Here is a 20,028-nt window from a genome sequence, read left to right on the forward strand (position 1 = left end):
TGTCGGCTTTATGACCTGCTTGAACATAGAGCAAGAAAACTTCCTTATCTTTTTTCTTCACCAAAGTTTTCCTAGACATCTTTCTTATTTATTTTTTCCCCATAAACCTTAGAACCAGTTTGTCTGGTCTCCAGAAAAGATACTTGTTGATTTTTTTTCAAGTGGAGATTGTGATAAATCTCTATATGAACTTCGGTGAACCTGACCCATTTCTTGCTGCTGAGTCTCCCTGTGTGCACACGGGAGAACTTTCTCCGTTGGTTCCAGTGTGCTTTTCACAAGGCCCTGGCGAGGACCGCTGGGGGGCTGAGCTGACGGGTTTTTTCATTTGGATGTTATACATTTCATGTAGGCTTATTCCCTAGGAATTTGTTTTTCATCACTCTTATGATGGGTTCTTCTCTCTATTTTCCAACTGGCTGCCGTTTGCGTATATGAAGGTAGACTTGGTTGTTAGTCATTTTATACCTTGCTATCTTCTGAATATTGTCTTTAGTCATCTCAACATTGACTTTCTTGGATTTTCTGGGTGTACTTGCATATCATCTGCAAAAAGAGATCATTTATCTCTTCCTGAGGGTATGAACATTTTTAAAGCTTTGTGTTATATATTGCCAAATCTCTTCTTTTGAAAAATATGGTACCAATTTATGTTCCTGCTGGAAGTGCTTTGCCACTCCCTTGCCAGTACTGAGTATCAACATTTTTTAAATCTTTGCCAGTTTTAATACAACCTTCATTCATTACAAAGAGGACGTTCATGGGGCCCCATGTCCATCAGGCGCTTTGAGGGAGGCTAAGGCCACAGCATTCCTTCCCACCCCTGAGGCCTTATTCTAAGGTGAGATGAGACTAAAGTTTTTTTTTTCTCATCCAGCTTTACTGAAGAATAACTGACAAATATTTGTACAAATTTAGGCCACTGATTTAATATACATTGAAATGATTGACACCATGAGATTAATTACCATATCCATCCCCTCACATGGTTAGTGTGTGTGTGTGTGTGTGTGTGTGTGTGTGTGTGTGTGTGTGTGTTGAGAACACTTAAGATCTATTCTCTAGGCAAATTTCAAGTATATAGTATTTTTAAGTGTAATCACCGTGTGTTGTGTACATAGGATCTCCAGAACATACTCCTCTTACAACTGAACGTTTGTACCCTTTGGCCAACATCTCATTTCCCCCAGTTCCTGGCAACCACCCATCTGCTCTCTGGTTCTCTGAGTTCAGCATTTTTAGATTCTACCTATAAGTGAGTTCATGTGGTTGTTGTCGAGGCCCAAGCTTCTGGAAGCTTACAATTAAGACTGCTGCCTTCCTGGGCCCAGGCTATGGGAAAAGGCCTGGCTGCCCTAGTGGAGAAACCCATCTTAGGCCCAGAGACTTTCTCAAAAATCCCTGAGCAGTTATAAAAAGTCCATTACCCGCCCCCCCCTTCTCTAGAGCCCTGTCATAGTAAGCCCTCGGGGTGCCTAACTTGATTCCCTGCACAACCTGGGTGATGCCAGGAGCAAGGGGCAGAGCCAGTACCCGTCCCTACCCTCCTCCCACTATGTGCAAACGCAGGGCCTGGTGCTGAGGACCCTTCCCCATCGATGAGATGCAGTACAACAGATGCAGCCTCTGGAGCTCCTGCTTTTCCATTGTGCCCTTCCCTGGGTCTGACTCCCCCCCGCCCCCCCACCACCAATGTCCTTTAAAAAACCCCCATCCATTCAGAGGGCACTGCTTGTTGACATAGATGGCCCAGGCCCTGGCTGGCATCCCTCTCACTCCCAACAGGTTTTAGCGCCCCCATGCCAACCACGGCCCCCTCCTTCGTGCAGCCTGTCCCAGGCAACCTTTGTTGTTCATGTAATCTTTGCCCACACACCTGTGCTCCCAGCTCTGTACCTGACTCGCTCTGTGATCCTGGGCGAGCCATCTTACCTCTCTGAATTTGTGTCCCTGTGCACCTCCAGGGCTGTGCTGGAGTCAGGGAGGGCGAATTTGCATCAGCTCTGTGCAGCCGTAGCCGGGGGGTGGGGGTGGGGGGCTCCACCAGTGTGTGTTTACTGGATGTCAGAGTGAAGGAACAGATGAGCCCCAGCAGTACAGCCCTCCGGGAGCTGATTTTGCACCCAGGTGGTCTGGACCAGGGGATGCTCACATCCAGGGGCTCCGAAGGGCAGCTTCTGTTTGGGATACAGCCACTCCATCCCACCCCCCATCAAACCCCATCTGAGGGTCTAGGCCCTGGAGTCTATTTCAAGTCATGCTCTGGAGCAGCTTGCTGGGCAGCTAGGCCCCAAGAATGGCAGGACTGGCCTGATCTCACTCTGATCACGGGACCCCAGCCCAGGCTCCTCCCCACCCCATCCCTGCTCCTACAAGATCTGGATCTTGCTGGTCTATCTTGGGGACAGTAGGGTGTATGTAGAAAGGGGGGATGGGTGTGCAGCCCAGGCAGCTGGGACCTCAGGATAAAGGAAATTTCCTTCTCTATTTATTTTCCACATCCTTGACTTTGAAAGCCAAGCTGGTGTTGATATTTACCTTGGCCGGGCCTCCCCATCTCCCTGGGCCAGCCTCATGTAAACATCATGTTCCTTCTCTCAGCTCTGCTAGGGTTGAGGTGGCCTTTTGCAACCAGTTCTAGGAATTTTGAAAGTTTGAAGGCTTAAGTTCAGAGATCAGCCCCCCAGGGAGCCCAGGGTGCAAGGAGCCCCAGGGACCGCTGTACTGGCCTCCGGCTCCCTCCCAGGGATCCAGGCAGATGGCCGCAGAGAAAGAGGCAGTTGGGCAGGGCCTCCTCACTCCTCTTAACAGCGGTGATGCTGTGAGAGCCCCACTGTCCCCTTATTCATGCTGCCCCCTGAAGGTTGGCCCCTGAAGTTTTGGGCTCCCCAAAGACACACAGGGACAGAGGCAGGACCTGGCTCTCTCCCCTGGGATTGGTGGGCAGAGAGCTGATTCCCAAGGGCCAGCCGTCAGTCCTTGTCCAGGTGTGCTTTCTGTAGTGCATTTGGCACCCGGACCACAGCTGACATGCCGCCCCAGGGGTGGGAGGCTGCTGAGGTGGGTAGCGTGTGCACAGGCCAGAGTCCCGGGCCTGGGGGACCGTGAGGAGACAGGATCACTTGGATTAATGTGAGAGACGGGATGATGGGACAGGGATTGGTGCGGCAGAAAGAAAAGTGAGGCAGCGATGGCGGCTGTGCGGTGGGCATCAGAGGTGAGGGGCACTCACAATCCCCATGCGGATCCCAGCACCCCAGCCCCCAGGCTGGCCGCCATTCACTTAGCAGTGAGACCTCAGGCAAAAGACTTCCCTTCTGTGTGATTTGCTTTCATTATACAAGAACTGGGGTACCTGTCCTTAGCGACAAGGGTGTTGTGAAGCATGCGGTGTGTCGTCTTCAAGTGGGAGCCGTCATTCTTTGCTTGCTCACACACCACACAGATTTGAGGCCGTATCAGTGGGCACCACTGGGCATCTGGACACTGAATGTCTCCCCTTCTCCACACAGATCTGGGACATGAGCGACGATGAGACCGTATGACCTGGCCCACCCTTGCCGCCTGCTGAGGAACCCTTGGTTACTAGAGCGGGACTGCTGCCCCCAGGACCGGTGATTCTGGGCCCTGCGCCCCCCCCCCCCCAACCTTTGTGGTCTCCTCCTCTGCATACCTTGAGGACCAGGGCCCCCACGTCGCTGCCCAGGAGCTTCTGGCATTCTCCATTTTTCATGACTCATGATCCTACCAGTTCTGAGCTGAATAATAACCTTGGCTTTGGCACTGCCCTTGATCTGGGACTTGGTTCCCTCCACGAGTTCTTTTTTTTCTTGTTGTCCAATGTTTGATAGTCAAAACTATCCCACCAGCTTGGCCCCCATAGGGCAGCAGTGAGGATGGGGAACAGTGAGCCCAACACATGCCAAATGCAGGGCAGGTAAGAGTCCCTGGGCTATTCTACAAACCCCAGAGAGGGGCCTCTAGGTACCAGTGAGGGCAGAGATCCTTGTAAACTCTGTCAGTCTGGCCTGCTGGAGAGGGAGGGACGTGCAGGACAGAAGGGCCCGCACCCATCCCAGTGAACCCAGAACTCCAGTCCGGACAGAGTCTGCTACCCAGACGGTTCCTCCACCTCCCGGCCTATCCTCAGCTGTGGGCAAAACACCTGTGCCACCCTGCCTCCCTGCTCAGGGGAGGAACAAAGTTGCTGCCGCTGCTCTGAACTGGTGGAAGGGCCACATCCTAGTAACGGCCTGGGTGGGCGCCCCACCTGCCCTGGAGGAGGCCTCACACCCTCAGAGCCCACTCCTCTGCGGCCAAGGGAAGGACGACGCCTTCCCTCGAGGGCCCTCCTCGGTGGTATTCGGAGGGCCCTGACTGCAGTATGTGGTGGCCATCCATGACACCCAGAGCTGCACCTGAGGAAGGACTCAGTGGGGAGGGGGGACAATCTCTCCCCACTTGCGTTCTTGGGGCATTCTCTTCTGCCTCAGGCCTGGGACCCCAAGTCAACCGTGAGTCAGAAGGCTGACTCTGAGAAAGGTGGGCTTTCTGCAGGTCAGGTGGTGAATGGGGCTTCTCAGGGAGGCGGAGCTATAGACGCTATCTGCCCGCCTGCCTGGGGCACAGGGGGCGCCGTCGGACGCAGGTGCAGGCCCGCTGTGCCGTCCCCGGGGCCCGCTGGTCACACGCACAGCCTGTGGTTTAAGAGCACTTTATTATTGTTCTTAAGGCTACTTTTAAGTACAAAAAAAAGATGGCCTGCCAAACCTTTTTTTTTCTTCTTCTTCCAGGAAAAACAGGCCACAGAGAATGGTATATTACAGATTTACAAACATGGAGAGAGAACGGTCAGAACGCACTGCAACGGCGTGGCTCTGTGAAGAACGCACTGTGCTCCTCCTGAGGCCAGGGAGTGTGTCCTTTCCCAGTGAAATGTTTGGTTTTCTGCTTCCCTGTGTGCCCGGGGCCCCTCCAGGGGCCCGCCTATCCCAGATAGGTCAGTGCCGGGCGCCGACAGGCCGCTGCCTGAGGAGCCCGCCCTTCCCAGAGCCCGCCGGCGGCGGCTGCTTTCCCGCCGCAGCGCTCAGTAGCCTGGAGCAATAACAAACTAGTGGCTATTAAGGCAGATGCAGTGTTCTCATAGAGTAACTGTGTTCCTGCACTTTTACAGACAAATCTACGACAAAAAAAAAAAAAAAAAAAGATCAACTTTTTTTTCCAAACCAAAAAAAATATGAATGATTACAATGGGAAAGGGGAAATTAAATAGCTACATATCATTAACAAATTAATTGTTCTTCAAAAAATACCTACAAATTTCTCTGTACATTCTTTACGCACAGCGTAATGATGGTCTTAAAGTTACCTATATAAAAAAAGTGTTCTCACCGATTTTTCCTACAGAAAATATAGGGGCCCGAATGCGAAAGCCTGGAAGCCCAGTTACGTGGGGGTGAAATGTGTGCAGGGGCAAGAGGAGAAGGGCTTTTCTTCTGCCTGTGGAAAGACCTGCAGCCACCCTGGGACCACAAGAGCTGAACTGCTGACCTTTCTGCCCAGTGCCAATTTTTACAATTAACCAGATAACCTGTGTTTTTCTTATATAGAAAACCAGCCTCGAGGGCTCCCGGGCACCCACAGTGCCTCACAGGGGAGGTGGGCGCACCTGTTGTCGCCTGGCCAGGCAACTTTGTAAGCCCTCTGGTGGCCTTCTAGAGGCTGGAACGGGGGGGGAGGGGGGGGATAGAAATGTACATTTACCAAAAAGAGGAGCAGCTGTTGAATATCACAGCTGTGTCCGTCATGCTTTCTTCTTCGCCTAATTTCTAATTAGTAGCTATTACTCTAGCAAACGATAATAAATGCAGCGATAACTGTATAAAGTCAGAGGAATGTATACTGCCTTGGCCCCAGCGTACGAGGAAGCACACAAAATACCATATCACAGATTGTCAGTAATCTGCTGTTCAGCCAAGAGGGTTGAAAGGGAGCAGTTTCTGTATGGAGGGAAGTTGGAAGACACAAACCCCAACTCCCCTGGTAGCTAGTAATAAGCAGACAGGGATGCAAAAAATAAACGTCAGTGGGCAGCAAAAACCTCCGGCACGGCGGCTGACCCACGACTGGCCTGCCCGTCTCCAGGGCCTGCTAGCCCCATACGACTCAGGAGTAACGTGAATATCAAACAAATCTCAGAGTACAACTGTACCAGCAGTAAGTATATCTAGGACTGTAAATGACAAAAATAAACTAATTCTGAAAAGAAGCTAGTAAGTATTAAGGTTCTTGTTTACTATATCTATACAATTAATAGAAACCAGCTATTTTTCTCCATTAAAACATGCATCACGTTGAAAGCACTACAGAGTCCTCCAACCTCAGCTCTAGTCTAACAAACTGCAGTGTTTAGGAAAGGGAGAATGCCCGTGATTGGTAGAGTCTGCAGTCCAGTTGCAAGCACCTGAAATCTAGAGAGAAAGACCTATAACCTGTATGAGACTTCCCCTTCCAAAGCTGTTTTGTCTAAATTTAAAAAAACAAACAACACACAAATGGTCAGAAATGTCATCCTTAAACCCTTTGTTTTTCAGCAGTTTGCCCTCAGAGTACTAGCATCTCACAGAAAGCTGTCAGGCAGGCAACTTTAGCCCTCCTCCAATAGTGCAAATCAGACGCGACAGTTCTCTGTTCTCTTCAAGTAGACGCACGCACGCAGACGCACTCACATGCGGCCCGGACCAAACACGCAATGGAAGCGAAGCCACACACACACCCCGGTCTCGAGAGGCAAATTGAAAAGCACAAAGCATCTGGGTCACCAACGTCATGGCTTGTGACTGAGAAAGCATGCGCCGTGGAGTCCTGGCCCCCGATGGGACAGCACACCTGCATCAGAGGTTTCTTTGGTAACTGAGGCAGGAAGGCAGGACGCTACGTTAGATGGTCCACGGGCAGCTCCTGGTATCGAGTTTGAGGGCCCCCGGGTATGAATACCAAGCAAGTACAAAAACAGAACAAAAATCCAACAACATGGTTTTTGCGAATAAACCATCCCTTCCCTACCCTTCCCCCTACCCCACCCCGACAATTTTTTTTTGTTTGTTTTTGTGTTTTTTTAAGCACTGACTGTTCAAAGCTCAGGCAAACCATGCAGATTGACATCTTGTTGGAGGGTGGTGCTCCCTTCACGAGACCACGGAGGGGGAGTGACTGTGGCTGACCATGTGCGCGGAGGGGCTGGCCGGCTGGCCCCTGCGCGAGGCTGACTCAGGGCTGCTGGATGCGCCGTCCTTGGCAGCCTTGATCTGAAGCCACGTATCACCCAGGGCCTTGGCAAAGTGGTCGTCCACGGAGCCTGTGATGGACACCGAGTTGGGCGCTGGCTCAGGCTCCTTGTAGTTCTTGCCCAGGCTCCTGCGGAAGTGCTCCTCCACCACGGGGTCGCAGGTGGTGGTGGCTGTGGGGGAGCAGGACAGCGGTTAGTCAGGACTCTGGGGACAGCGGGCCCGCCCCCACCTGCCCTGGCTTGGCACCTGGCCAGATCTCTCTTCTGAACCTGTAACACGGCAACGCACCCACCTGAACTAAGGATGAGTTCAGAGAGAAAACCTGGCCTTGATATTGGTAGATCTGGTCCCACCACAGTTTCTTCCCCGGAGGTTTCTTCCCTCTGTCCCACTCAAGCCAGACACAATGCTGGGTGCATGTGTGCTCAAAACAAAACAGAAAACCCAATACAAAACCTTTTTTTCAGCCTCAATAAAATACAAGCTCCAGAGGCTACTTGTTCTGTCCACAGCACAATGCAGAAGGAATGCAAACACTCCACTTGAATCCTGTCCAAGGAGGAAGCCCGCGCCCCCACCCCAGCCGCCCCACGTGCAGGGTGACTTACAGCTCGGGGCCCTCCGGTAGCTGGCTGGCCCGGCCGCCACACAGCCGCTGTGCGCAATGGGGCAGTGGGAGAGGTTGCAGTTGCGGGTGCTGGCCGAGGCGCACGTGATCACCGAAGGCCGGTTCTGGGGAGAAGAGGAGGCTGCTGTCAGCTCTGGCTTGGGAGGCCAGAGAAGGAACGGCGACGACCCCAGTCCTTAGACACTTGCCACAGCTATGACGTCTGCAGAACAAGTCTCTGTCCCTCCACCACCACGGAGAGCACTCATCCTGCCTGCGAGGAGCCAGGGGCCACTGTCCTCTGGGCCATCAGGTCCCTGTCCTCTGGGCAAGGCTACTCCGAGGTTAGCCTGTCCTGCAGCCCCTCCTGACAAGAGGCAAAGGCAAGGCCGGCCTGTCTGCCACCTCCAACTGCGAAACCAGAGTGAACTTGCTAAGCCACAGCAAACTCACAGTGAGTGGGCCTCTGGGGTGCATGAGACCCTCCACAGCTCCTGCTGTCAAGTCCCCAGGGCAGCCCAGTCCCTGCCCTTCTCAGCGTGTGCCCTACAGCCCAAGGGCTTCTAGGAGCCCTCCCGGTACCCTCCCAACATACTCCCAGTTTTTGCTTAAGCCAAAGACAGCTCAAGTTGGTTTCTATTACGATCACACAAATCCTGATGGAGACGGGAATGCAGGAAGCCCATCCAAGTATGAATTTAAATGCACCCCACCCCCGGCCCACGACCACCTCCCCATTTAGCAAGTCAATCATGCCTTCCAAGTACACCAGGAGGACCCCAGCACTTGGCTCCTCTAGCCCACGCACACTTCAGAGCAACGACCAGGAAGCATTTCTGGAGCCCCAGACCTTGGCATAGTATCCAGGACAGAAAATATTTGTGAATCAAACAGCTTCCTCAGGTTCCACCCAGGAGAGACCCCTCCTGACAGTACTGAAGACAAGATAGAAGAGGATATGCCCCAAGTTCCAAGAAAAGTAGCGGGAGCTGATGGAAGGGCCCCTCAGAGAGCCATCAGGGCTTCTCTACCCCTGGCCTTTGAAGAGTTCAATCAGTAGCCAGGGTGAAGACAAAAAGGCTTGCACGGCAAACCTTCTCACGATGGGAAAGGACTAGGAGTGAAAAACATGTTCTGTGATAAAGATCTGGACCTGTAAGGATGGGTCAGGACGTGCTTGAGTCTGGCACAAAATTACTCACATCCAAGATGGGGGAAGGCACGGCCCGGCAGCAGCATGGAAAGGAACGATGAGGGGTTTCACTGCTAGCTCGACACATCAGCCCCGGGCTTGGAGTGTGAGCCATCGCAGCACGGACGGAAGTGGTGCAGACAGAACACGACTGCGTCCAAGTCCACGCCCCCTTCATCTCGCAGCACCTTCACCTCTCCCCTCCGTTTCTCCATGTGTGAGACAGGAAGGGAGGCAGCTGAAGAGGGCGTTGGAGGACCGCCTGAGGTGAGAGCTGGGGCCAAGCCTCGGTGGCAGGAGTCCTGCCCTGCAGGGGCTGGTCTTACTGTCCCTGGAGGGTGGCCTGAAGCCTGAAGCCCACCTTCTGAAGGTTCTTTTTAACCCTGAGCCTGTGATCTCCCTGGTTCCCCTCTCGTAGAATGTGCCCTCCATCCATGAGACAGGGCTGAGGCAACCGTGTCCATAAGTGACCTTGCCCCGCTGGCCACGCTGGAAATCTGACCCAGGCTTGGGGCCAACTACTAAACCAGACTAAGTAAGAGATTCAGGTTGACCTCAGGAGTCGTGGGATGGTCACACCAGAATGGCTGTGTGGTTGAGAAGCAGAGAAAGAGAAGAGAACATAGAGACTGGACCAGCACAGAGCAGGGGAGGGAGAATGTGGCTTCCTCACCAGCTCTGAGGCAAGGGCTGGCCCTTCCTTCCTGATCCTGCCATACCCGTGACCCTGGGCTCCAGGAGACGCCACAGGTCCTCCCAATAAAACTCCCTTCCTTTTGTGCTTACGTCAGCTCAGGCTGGTTTTTGTTCCTTGCAACTAGAGTCCTGACTGACGCAAATGTCGCCAAGTGGGGTCATGTTTTGGGGAAGGGGTCATGGAAGGTGAAGAAAGGTAAAGTGTCAGAGGATAAATTTGGGGAAGCTCCGAATAAAGCTGTAAGAATCAAGTCAATGTCCAGCTTTTATGTTAGCCACTCTGGAGCAGAAGGTGGCCCCCGAGCCGGGCCCAGCAAGACAGAACCACCGGTGAACATGTGGCCACCAAGAAGATACTCCAATCTCACTCCTAGTAGCAGCAGATCATCTCCAGGACCCCTCCCGGCTGGAGATGAAGGAGTGCAGGCCTCGGGCTGAGTGCAGACCAGGGCTTCGGCACCACACGCCCACCTGGAACAGGCCTCCGCCTCCAGATGCTGAGTGCGGTGAGGTCCCGTGACCCAAACTCCTCCCCACACACCCTCGTTTTCCAGATGGGGAAAACGGAGGCCAGAAATGAGTAACCTGCTGGAGCTTCCCCAGCACCCCGAGGCAGGGCCAGGCCGAGACGGTCACTCACACTCTCTCAGCCCTCGCCCCACCCGCTCTGGCTGTGTCCAGAGCCGAGGCTGCCCTCGGGAGAGAGCATCCAGAAGAGAACCATCCTGCTATTCACTGTCCCCGGGCTTGTCCATATGTAATTTTAGCCCGCGTCTCCTCCTCTGCCCACTCTCGTGGGCTCTTCCGCAGCTTTCTTGAGGCCACACTCTCCCCTCTGAGCCGCCGTCACAGAAACATGCAGTGGGGCGACACTTTCGGCAGGCTCCCCGCACATGCCTCTCTGGGAACTTTCCTATCCCAGTTCCCAGAGTTCTGAGTCACAGTTTCCAGCCAAGAGAGACCGCCTTCCACTGCCTGCCCGCCACCCGGAGCCGTGCCGTTGCAGGAAGCCCTGTCCGCGTCACTGCCCTGGCTCCGAGCTGCGCGGCGGCAGGCCCCCTTCCCCACCGGAGCCACCCTCACAGCTCACAAATAAAACCCAACCCCGGACACGGGCGGATGCTGCCGAGCTGCCCCTTGCTCGTGTGGCCAACACAGTGCCTGGCACAGAACTCAGGAACCGTCCAAGAGGAAGCTCAGGCCCCAGTGACCATCCAGGCCACACCATGCTGGCATAGGAAGGAGCTCGATGAATGGTCACCAGGTGCACGAAACACATGCTGACCCGCAGCCATGGGGGGCGGGGGGCAAGCTGATAACCTCTGCTTCACCACCAACCCCAACCTGGAATTAAAGTTTAGGTCTGGGCCACCATGTCAGGAAAGCCAAAGCGACCATACCCGGGAGAGCTGTGAACTTATTCTACGGCCACTGGCTTTGTTTTCCAGCCAGGAATCCCCAAGAACTCAGGTTCTCAGTCCTAGAAAACACGCTCGACAGCCCCACAGTCATCTGACGGGCCAGGGACCGTCTTGCTGTCCGGCACACTTTATAGAAGGGTCGGGGAGACCCTGGTTAAAAGAGCCAGGTCACTCTGTCCAGTGGCACACTTCTCACACAGCAAATATGACCAGAAGCAACCAGAAGACCCTCAAAAATCACAGAAACCCATGTTCCAAAGCTTCAGACACAGCCGTTCTGGGAAGAGACAGTCCCAGGGGTTCCGGGGAGCTTCTTACCCAAGCCATGGGCTTAGAGGCTGAACTTCCCCGTGGAGTCCCACCCCCTCCACACACACACATCAAGGGACTCTCCACAGCACTGGTCACAGCCAGAGGGCTCAGTTCCCTGATCCGAGAAACCAAGTCTCTGATACTTCAAACCACCTCTCCTATGGCCCGAGTACAGCCCCCTCTGCACACACCCACCTCCCTGACCGGACTGCGAGCTCCTTCCAGGCTGGACCCGTATCCTATGCGCGTGTCTCTGTGTCTCCAGGGCTTTGCAAAGCCCCGGGGCACAGTGCACACTAGTGTGAGTGCAGGGAGAAGTCGGCCCGAGCTGCTATCAGAGTAAGCAGCCATCTGCTGCCACATTAGTAGCTGAAGTACTACAGTCACTTGATAACCAGACTCGTCTAGACGAAACTGTCAGTGCCCCTAGCTTACTCGACCAGCTTCTACACCCTCCCCTTGCACACAGTAGGCGCCTACCAAGTTTTGTTAAGTGAACGAACGAAACAAAGGAATTGAGCTGTTAGCCTTGCTAGGATTCCCAGGCACCAGCACCATCTGTCCCAACGACAGACTGGATCAGAGCCGGATAGTGCTGGCCGGGCCGAAGCACGGCTGGGGCAGGCAGGGTGCTGTCGTGTGCGGGGGGGAGCTGCAGGGAAGCCGTGGCACGCTCAGCAGCAGAGTCTCCGGCTGCGCCCAGCATTTCCTCAGGGCACGGCACCTGCCTCGTTCACCACCCGTCAGTCTTCAGCAAGCACCAACCGGGGACGTACCAGGCCACAGCCCCGAGGTTCACAGAGAAACGCCATGGCTTGTGCAGGGATTCCAAAGCTCGGTGCCAATGCCTCCTTTCAGATTTCCCCAGGAGCCCCACTTCTGAAATACTGTTTTCATCAAGCAAACTGTGTTTATTAAGTAATAATTTGATTTCCTTATTTTCCTTTAATAAAAAACAACCCTATCTGCCAATCACAGATTTCTCACCAGCAGGAGCTAAGAACCGCTCTAACCACTGAAACTGTAGAGGATTCCAACCCAAAGCAAAGGAACCTGACATTTAACTTTGTCTGTGTGACCTTGTAACAGGAAATGCAGGATTTTCCTCGATCCTCCTAGAAACAGGATTCCCGAGGAAGACTGCTGAAAACCTGAACCGACCCTGCCTTGTGCAAAGACACTAAGCCCCAGAGATGTTAAACATCTTGTCCAAGACTGTCCGTCCCGGGAGGCCAGGCCCAGGCAGGTCTCAGCGGGAATTAAACACAAGGCAGCGTTCGGTAAAAGGATCCGGGCTGCTGCCACTCTTCTTTCTAAGCACAGAACCGAGGGTAAGCGCCATCTCTCCCGCCACCTCCGTCCTGGCCCTCCATCCTGCACTCTCCGCCTGGTCAGCCACCAACGGGAACCCTATGGCCAGGGGCATACCTGCTGCCGCTCCACTGGGGTCAGCGTGGGCGAGATGCCAGCTGGCCTGCTGGCGTCCATGCTGTTCTTGGTCAGAGCTAGGGGCTGCTCCATGCTGAGGCTGGGGAGGGACGTGTACAGGTGGTTGCCGTGCAGGCTCATGGTGGGGGCCACGGCACGCTCGATGGGGCTGCGGCTCCGTTCCCGGGGGTCTTTTCGGCAGTCTCCATTGGCAGTCTTGTTCCTGAAAGAGAGGAGAGAGCGCTCGGATGGGAATACCTGGCATCCTCTGAATGGCGAATGGGACGCCAGCCCTGTGCCAGGCGCTACAAGCTCATTATTTCTTTGAATTCTGCTCCGTGCTGGGGATAAGGATTTATCATCATTTCCATTTCCTGAGGCTCCGGTCAAACAGCTCACCAGGAAGCTGAGGAGCCCCAGCACCAAACCAGGGTCTGAAGTCAGCTCTGCAGGGCCATCCAAATGAAGGTGGCACCCCTCTGCTCAGCATGCTGCCCCACGCACGGCTGCGTGCCTATCAGCGCCCTTGTATGAGAAACTCCACGTGCTCAGAGCCTGGGGAACTAGCCTATGCGCCTGACGCCAGCTTGGTTGGACAAGGATCTGCCATTCAAAAGGATGAAGAGGATGACGACGCAGTCACCAGACACCTCCTACAGGGCGGATCCTGTTCTGGGCCTCCAGCAGCATGAGCTCTCCAGGTCCTCCCAACAGCACCAAGGAGAAGCCACAGCGATCTCCTCTCCAGAGGGCAGAACCGAGACCCGGGGCAGGGGCGTGTGGCTGGTAAGGGCTGGCGTCTGCCGTGGCTCGCTGTGCGCAGCTCTACCGTCCGGAACACACCAGCCACGGCAGTCGGCCTCAGCAGAGTCCCAGAGACCTCGGCCACACGTGCAGCACCCAGCAGGTGCCGCGTGAACATGGACGGGCTGCCGACACCAACCCTCCTCACAATCTGAGCGACTGCGGCTCAAGGCGGCATCCGGCGCGGCACCTGTCAGACAATGACTGGCCAGGCACAGCTGATCGAAGCCCAGGAACACGGGGTCGGCCCAGCTCCCTCCCGCCCTGTTCTGCAGGGGTTCTTTCTGCCTCGGGTCTCAGCCCCTGCCACCCACCATGTTCTCAGCTGCCGGCACAATCTTATTCTCAGAACAAATGAGAAGTCTTTTAACGAGAAATGTGGCAGATAAAAATTTCAGTGACTTTTCTTTAAGGAATGCAAATTATTCTCAAAGTCCACAAGCAACCATCCTCTTGCCTCAGTGGACAATCTATTTTACAGCAGGGAAGCCTAGGCTCACACACTAAGAAAACCGAAGAAAGCAAAAGTCACAGCCTGCCTCTCTGCCTGAAGAAAAGGTCGGGTGGAATTTTATGCACGCGGGCAGGTGCACGTGTGTGACAGGCGTGCCTTCCTCTGTCGCAGGCCCACGTGCACTTGTAGGAAATAATACAGAGCGATCCCATGTGCCCTTTGCCCTGTTCCCCCAGTGGTGACATCTTGGACAACTACATACAGTGCCACAGCACCCCCAAGCTACAGACACTCGGACAACCGGCCAGCCTGATTCACATGCCCTGCGCTACTGGCATTCCTCCGGCATGACCTCTTCATAGAGCAGATCAACCCACATCCCACCCTGAGTTACAGATCTCAGTAGCTCAGCACCCCTTCTAGGCTTTTCCCACTCTGGTCCTGACCACCTTTCTATTGTCATGCCCCCAACCATGGTGCTCTGCAGTTACGACCATCTTCCTGCCATTCCTCAAGTAGACGTCCCCGCACCCCCGACACACAAATACACCACTCACGGCTGCCCGTGCCTGCTGACCTGCCTTAGCTGCTCTGTTCTCAATCCCTCAGTGCCCCGTGCACACCTTTCACAAAAAACCCATCACACCATTAGCAACGTCTTCATCTATGCACTGCCCCCCAACCTCCCTGGGGGCTTCTGGGAACACACCAAGCCCTGTGCACCTTGGGGTACCTTCCCCGCCCGGCATGCTGCCCTGTGCGGCAGGCCCACAGCGAGCACGAGTGAACACAGAGAAGCAGCACGCGGGCGACCGGGGAAGGAAAGGCAGGCGCTGTGGTAATGGAACCAAGGACGAGCAGAATTGGGAAGTGAGGGCTGAGGAACCAGCTACAGGGGTGCTGACACCCTTTGGACATGGGACAAGCTTGGATCAATATGCCCGTGGGGGCGAAGCAGAAAGAGCACGAGACGTGGCGAGCTCTGTGAGCCCTAAGCTTTGGTTCTGCACATCATCTCTCGGGCAAGCCAGGGAGCCCAGCGTCCTCATCTACCTGTGGTCACAGCAGAATATCCCTCAAAGGGGTTTCAACAAGGACTGAACAGAAGACAGACACCAACAATCATGCTAGCCCAGTGCAAGTGAGCAGTGGACACGGTGGGACCACGTCAGCGGCAAGGTAGGGTAATTCACCGCAGAAGGCACCGTGTTTAGTTTACGGGTGGCTTCTCTCCCTCCTACCCTCTGGTTGACTATACAGAATGACTTAAAAGCAATCAGAGAGTACACTGTCAGCCTCTTAGGACGGTCGTGCAAGAGTATGTTCTGGTCACACAGGTTAATGCTACACTGCACACACGCCACCGGCGCCCCAGCCGTTCGCAAAGAATTACAGTACCAAACAAATACAAAAAAGCCTTCATTTTGAACCCAGCCTGTTCATCATCCCTCTTCCTCTGACGATTCAGAAGACACGACAGGCCTTTCCAGGGAAGGCCACAGGGCTGCGGAAGCACGTAGCCGGAGCAGGCAGCCCCGCTGAGGAAGTCCCCGCAGCCAGCCCACCAGCCCGTCCGACTCGGGATCGACAGGACTTTGTCCAGACGGGTGTTTATTGCTAAATATACATTTTCTCAGACTAGGAAAAGATGACATCATCACAATACTCATCCTCAGTATCAGGTTTTCTTCTCAGTTTGGATAAAATACAATATTTGACGGATCCATAAACTGCTTCCTCGACACAATCTTCTCCCTGCTCCCCTCCCACCAAAACGACGTTCCTGGAGGCCACTGAATGAACAGCAGGCGCTCAGGGCACGGACCGGTGGGCTTCTTAGTCCCAGTCCACCTCCCAGCTTCTCAAGCAATGTTAACTGAGTCCCTGTTCTGTGAAGGCTATAGAAAGGAAGACACAGCCCCGCCTTCTTGCAGGTTGGCGAGCCGGCAGGCCAGGCACGGGCTCCCAAGGGGCAGCTACAGCCCCGCAGCGCCAGCATGGCCCCGGGCCCCGAGGGGAGACAGAATGCCGGAGAGAGTCAAAGGGCAGAGGCACCCAGGGCTGACAGCAAGGAGCAGTTTCAAACTCAGGCAGCACCTGTCTCCATCCACTGTCATATAAAGTCACCAGTGCAGACAGAGGGCAGCCCGCATCCCCCAAATCTGACGTCCGTGGGGCCCTTCAGTGTCAGCCAAGTACAGTGACGGGTATCAACCCCTGCGGAGCCTCGGGAAGGCCAGACGAGGCCTGGGGACTAGTAAGCCACATCCCAGGGGAGAAGGACGCCCCAAGGCAGCAAGGAATGGTCTAAAGGCATCCAGCTAACAGGGCAGACAGGAAGACAGGCCAGGGCCATACCTACAACCTGCACCCCCGAAGACCTGCTCTCACCCACCTCCCGCCCCAGGATCGGGAGAAGAGAACTTTGGGGAGGCTACCCCAAAAAACAGTCAACGGCAAGCATGACGCAGTGGGGCGTCACGGAGCAGACAAGACACTGACAAACACAGAAAATGTCTGAAGAACTTGGTGTTCAATTTTAGCAAAATTATACATTACTCACATTTCCAGCTCATTTTCCTGGTTCCCGGACCTTAAAGACCGACATTGTTTTCCACGTTTCCCCCCCTCCTCCAGTGAATCATAGCCCAGGCTCCCAGCTTCCCAGAGAATCATGTGCTCTCACTGACAGCAGACAGACCACACGCTTTCCGCCCGGGAGATCCAAGTCGCCCCCGTTCTAGTTAAAGGCAAAGTCTGCTTGTGAAAAACCAACTGTAGCCCCGTCGGGGCCCAGAGGCCTCCTAGGTGCCTGGCCGCCACCAAGGCCAGGCAGCTGACTCCGCAGCACGCCGGCCTCTCGCTGGGAACGTGCCCTCCCCCTGGGGCAGCACCCCACTGCCAATGTTCAAGGAGAGGAAGCAGAAAGGGGGACAAACGTGGAGAGGTGGTAAAAAGGAAAATGTCTATTCTGTGTTCTTCCAGGGCCGAGCGCTCCAGGGAATGGACAGCGCATGCCCCTCTGCCCTCTCTGAGTTGAGAAGCCAAGTGTCCACTGGGTCTGGGGAGAAGGGCAGTGAGATGGCAAAAGAAAAGGCACTGTGCATCTGTGTTCTCATTAGAATGAGGTTTTCCTGCCCTTAGACAAACAGGAGCTCGAAGTTGAAACCAAACCCTTAGAAAGGATCACTTGACATTCTGGGGCCTTAGCTGAATTCCATGAACTACTGATGGCTATTAAATAAACCAACGTGAGCCTGAATTCTTCTAGCAGAGGGGAGGCGATGGGTAGAAGACATTTTAGTTGGTACTTTCAAGGGCATATTCTGGGCCCCAGGGGACCGCCATGGCTGTGGGTCTCTCAGCCCAGGCGAACGAGGCAGGGCCCAGCCAGCCCTTGCAGGAGCAAACCAAATGCCTGCCACGGCCTCCTCCATGGTGCACGACAACACAGGTTCAAAGCAGAAAGGAGCCCGAGCAGTGGTGAGGCCCCAGGGAGCAGGGGCCTTGAGAGGAGGGTCCCAGCCAAGACACAGCCCTCTCCCCAGTGCAGTCCTCCCGCTTCCATCTCACTCCTTACTGGAGCAGCTGCCCTCTGGGAAACCTACAGGATAGTAACAGACCTTTACGGCCCAGCACCAACAATAATAATAAAGTCAGGGGGCACCTGGGTGGCTCAGTGGGTTAAGCGTCTGCCTTCAGCTCAGGTCATGATCCCAGCATCCTGGGATGGAGCCCCGCACCAGGCTCCTTGCTCAGCAGAGAGCCTGCTTCTCCCTCTCCCTCTGCCCCTCCCACTCACTACTCGGGCTCACCTGCACAAGCGCACGCACATGCTCTCTCAAAGAAAATCTTCAGTAAACACAATAAAGTCAGGAAAGCATCTTTAATTTTAAAAAGCTTCCTCAGACAACATACTTAATGCCACTGAGTGGTAACACTTAAGAATGGCTACAGTGATGTCTGGTTGGCTCAGACGGTAGAGTGCGTGACTCTTTATCTCACGGTATTGAGTTCGAGGCCATTGGGTCTACGTAGAGAGTATAAAAAAAACAAGATAAACTTTTTAAAAAAATGGCTAGAATCGTACATGGTATGATAAATACGCTTTACCAGGATTAAAAATAATAATGATCTTTTTAAAAACCAAAAGCATAGGGGCGCCTGGGTGGCTCAGTGGATTAAGCTGCTGCCTTCGGCTCGGGTCATGATCTCAGGGTCCTGGGATCGAGCCCCCCACATCAGGGTCTCTGCTCAGCAGGGAGCCTGCTTCCTCCTCTCTCTCTGCCTGCCTCTCTGCCTACTTGTGATCTCTCTCTCTGTTAAATAAATAAAAATCTTAAAAAAACAAAAAAACAAAAAAACCAAAAGCAGCCGACAGCCATTACTGAGTTCCTCGTGTTCATGAGGGGGTGGGTGGTGCTGCCCCAGTTCTACAGAAAAGAGGAGCAAGATGCTGAAGATCAACACTTAGCCAAGGATGGGGGGAGAGGCAGGGCATCAGCCGGACATACCAACCGCTCCTCCATCGTCCCCCCAGGCCCTTGTGAGAGTCCTTCTCTACCGCCTGCTCTGCCCAAGCTTCTAGGAGGCCTTCCCTGACCTCCGGACTGCACGGATGGAGGGAACAGTGGACACATTTGAGGGGACCAGCCCTCCACTGCATCGCCTTGCTTTGCCGTCAGCCAGCTCCAAGGACACTGGCGAGGGCCCTGCACTCCCTGTGCCCTGCCCTCTCCCCAGCAGCCTGCGCAGGGCCAGGCACATGGTGGACGTCTCCCTCTTCACTGCACAAGGGAATTCCTGAAGTACCTACATTATGCGTGCCTCCAGAGAAGAGCATCTGTGGTGAATGAAAGAGGGATTAAGGAAATTTCAGAGGCAATTCCCAGCAAGAGAGACTTTCCGAACAAGCAGAATTTAGGGAGCTTTTAAAAATACTGAGAATAAACAGTAGTGAAATGTCTTCTCCCTTAACTACTTTCCCCAATTTTTGTCCTCCTGCCCCCCCAACTGTCTCCTAGGCCGTCACGCACCACCCCACTTTTTTCTGGTGAGCAGGGTAATATTCACAGCTTCCTGACAAGCAAGAGGGCACTTGGATGCGTCTCCAAGACACTCACTCTGTCAAGCCTGTCACTCCTTGGTACCAACTACAGACAAGAAGCGGAGGGGTTGTGACACCACCAGGACGCTGTGGGGCAGAGGGAAGGCAGAGGCCCCCTCCTGGATTCGGCTGATGAGCTGTGGGTCACAGGCAGGAAAAGCTGGGAAATACTGGCATTCACAGTGCCCCCAAGACCAGAATAATCTGGGACCTCTGCTTCAATCACAAGCATGTCCTGCTCGGCAGCCGAAAGGGGACAGAGGCTGCCTTTGACTTTAACTGTGGGGAGACACTGGGTTGCAAATGAAATTATCACTGCTTAACAATCAAGACAAAAGCCAGAGCCCTACAACCATCCCACAACCTGCGTGGGAAGGGCACGGCAGTTGGTGAATTACACTGTTGCCCCATCCATCCACCCCCATAACCGTCTTCCCTGCGAGCTCCCCGCAAAGGTAGCATCCCTCTTCTGCTAGTTCAGCTTTCAAAAAGCAACGACATAGAACCAAGCCACGCACCCATCTGCTCTAGCACATGACACGTGCGCCCTACAGTCCCGGTGAGAAGCGTATACCACTGGCATGTTGCCCTGAGAAAGTAGTGTCAAAAATATAATGCGTTTAAAGTCAGGGAATCCCTCTGTTTACCTTGATTATCTTTATTATCGTGAACTATCACTTACTGAGTGCTACATGCCAGATCATATTCTAGCCCTTAT

The 20,028-nt window shown here is 54.2% G+C and overlaps 2 protein-coding genes across 11 annotated transcripts in view; one reads left to right on the forward strand and one right to left on the reverse strand.

Moving 5' to 3' along the window:
• Window positions 1-5,221, forward strand: part of ATG7 (autophagy related 7) — a 245,651-nt gene extending 240,430 nt beyond the window's left edge. For all 6 annotated transcript variants that reach the window (XM_045990781.1, XM_045990782.1, XM_045990783.1 and 3 more), the window contains one exon: window positions 3,513-5,221. In XM_045990781.1, the coding sequence (XP_045846737.1) occupies window positions 3,513-3,545 (33 nt within the window). In that variant the 3' untranslated portion in view covers window positions 3,546-5,221. The remainder of the gene's footprint in view (window positions 1-3,512) is intronic.
• VGLL4 (vestigial like family member 4) overlaps window positions 4,789-20,028 on the reverse strand; it is a 159,503-nt gene continuing 144,263 nt past the window's right edge. For 4 of the 5 annotated variants that reach the window (XM_045990786.1, XM_045990787.1, XM_045990788.1 and 1 more), the window contains 3 exons: window positions 12,946-13,168; window positions 7,898-8,021; window positions 4,789-7,459 (listed from right to left, as the gene is read on the reverse strand). In XM_045990786.1, the coding sequence (XP_045846742.1) occupies window positions 7,188-7,459; window positions 7,898-8,021; window positions 12,946-13,168 (619 nt within the window). In that variant the 3' untranslated portion in view covers window positions 4,789-7,187. Of the gene's footprint in view, window positions 7,460-7,897; window positions 8,022-12,945; window positions 13,169-16,766; window positions 16,895-20,028 lie in introns of those variants that run through there. The other variant, XM_045990789.1, reaches the window with a different exon arrangement.

The sequence above is a fragment of the Meles meles genome, chromosome 20 (assembly GCF_922984935.1).
Source record: "Meles meles chromosome 20, mMelMel3.1 paternal haplotype, whole genome shotgun sequence".
NCBI lineage: Eukaryota > Metazoa > Chordata > Mammalia > Carnivora > Mustelidae > Meles > Meles meles.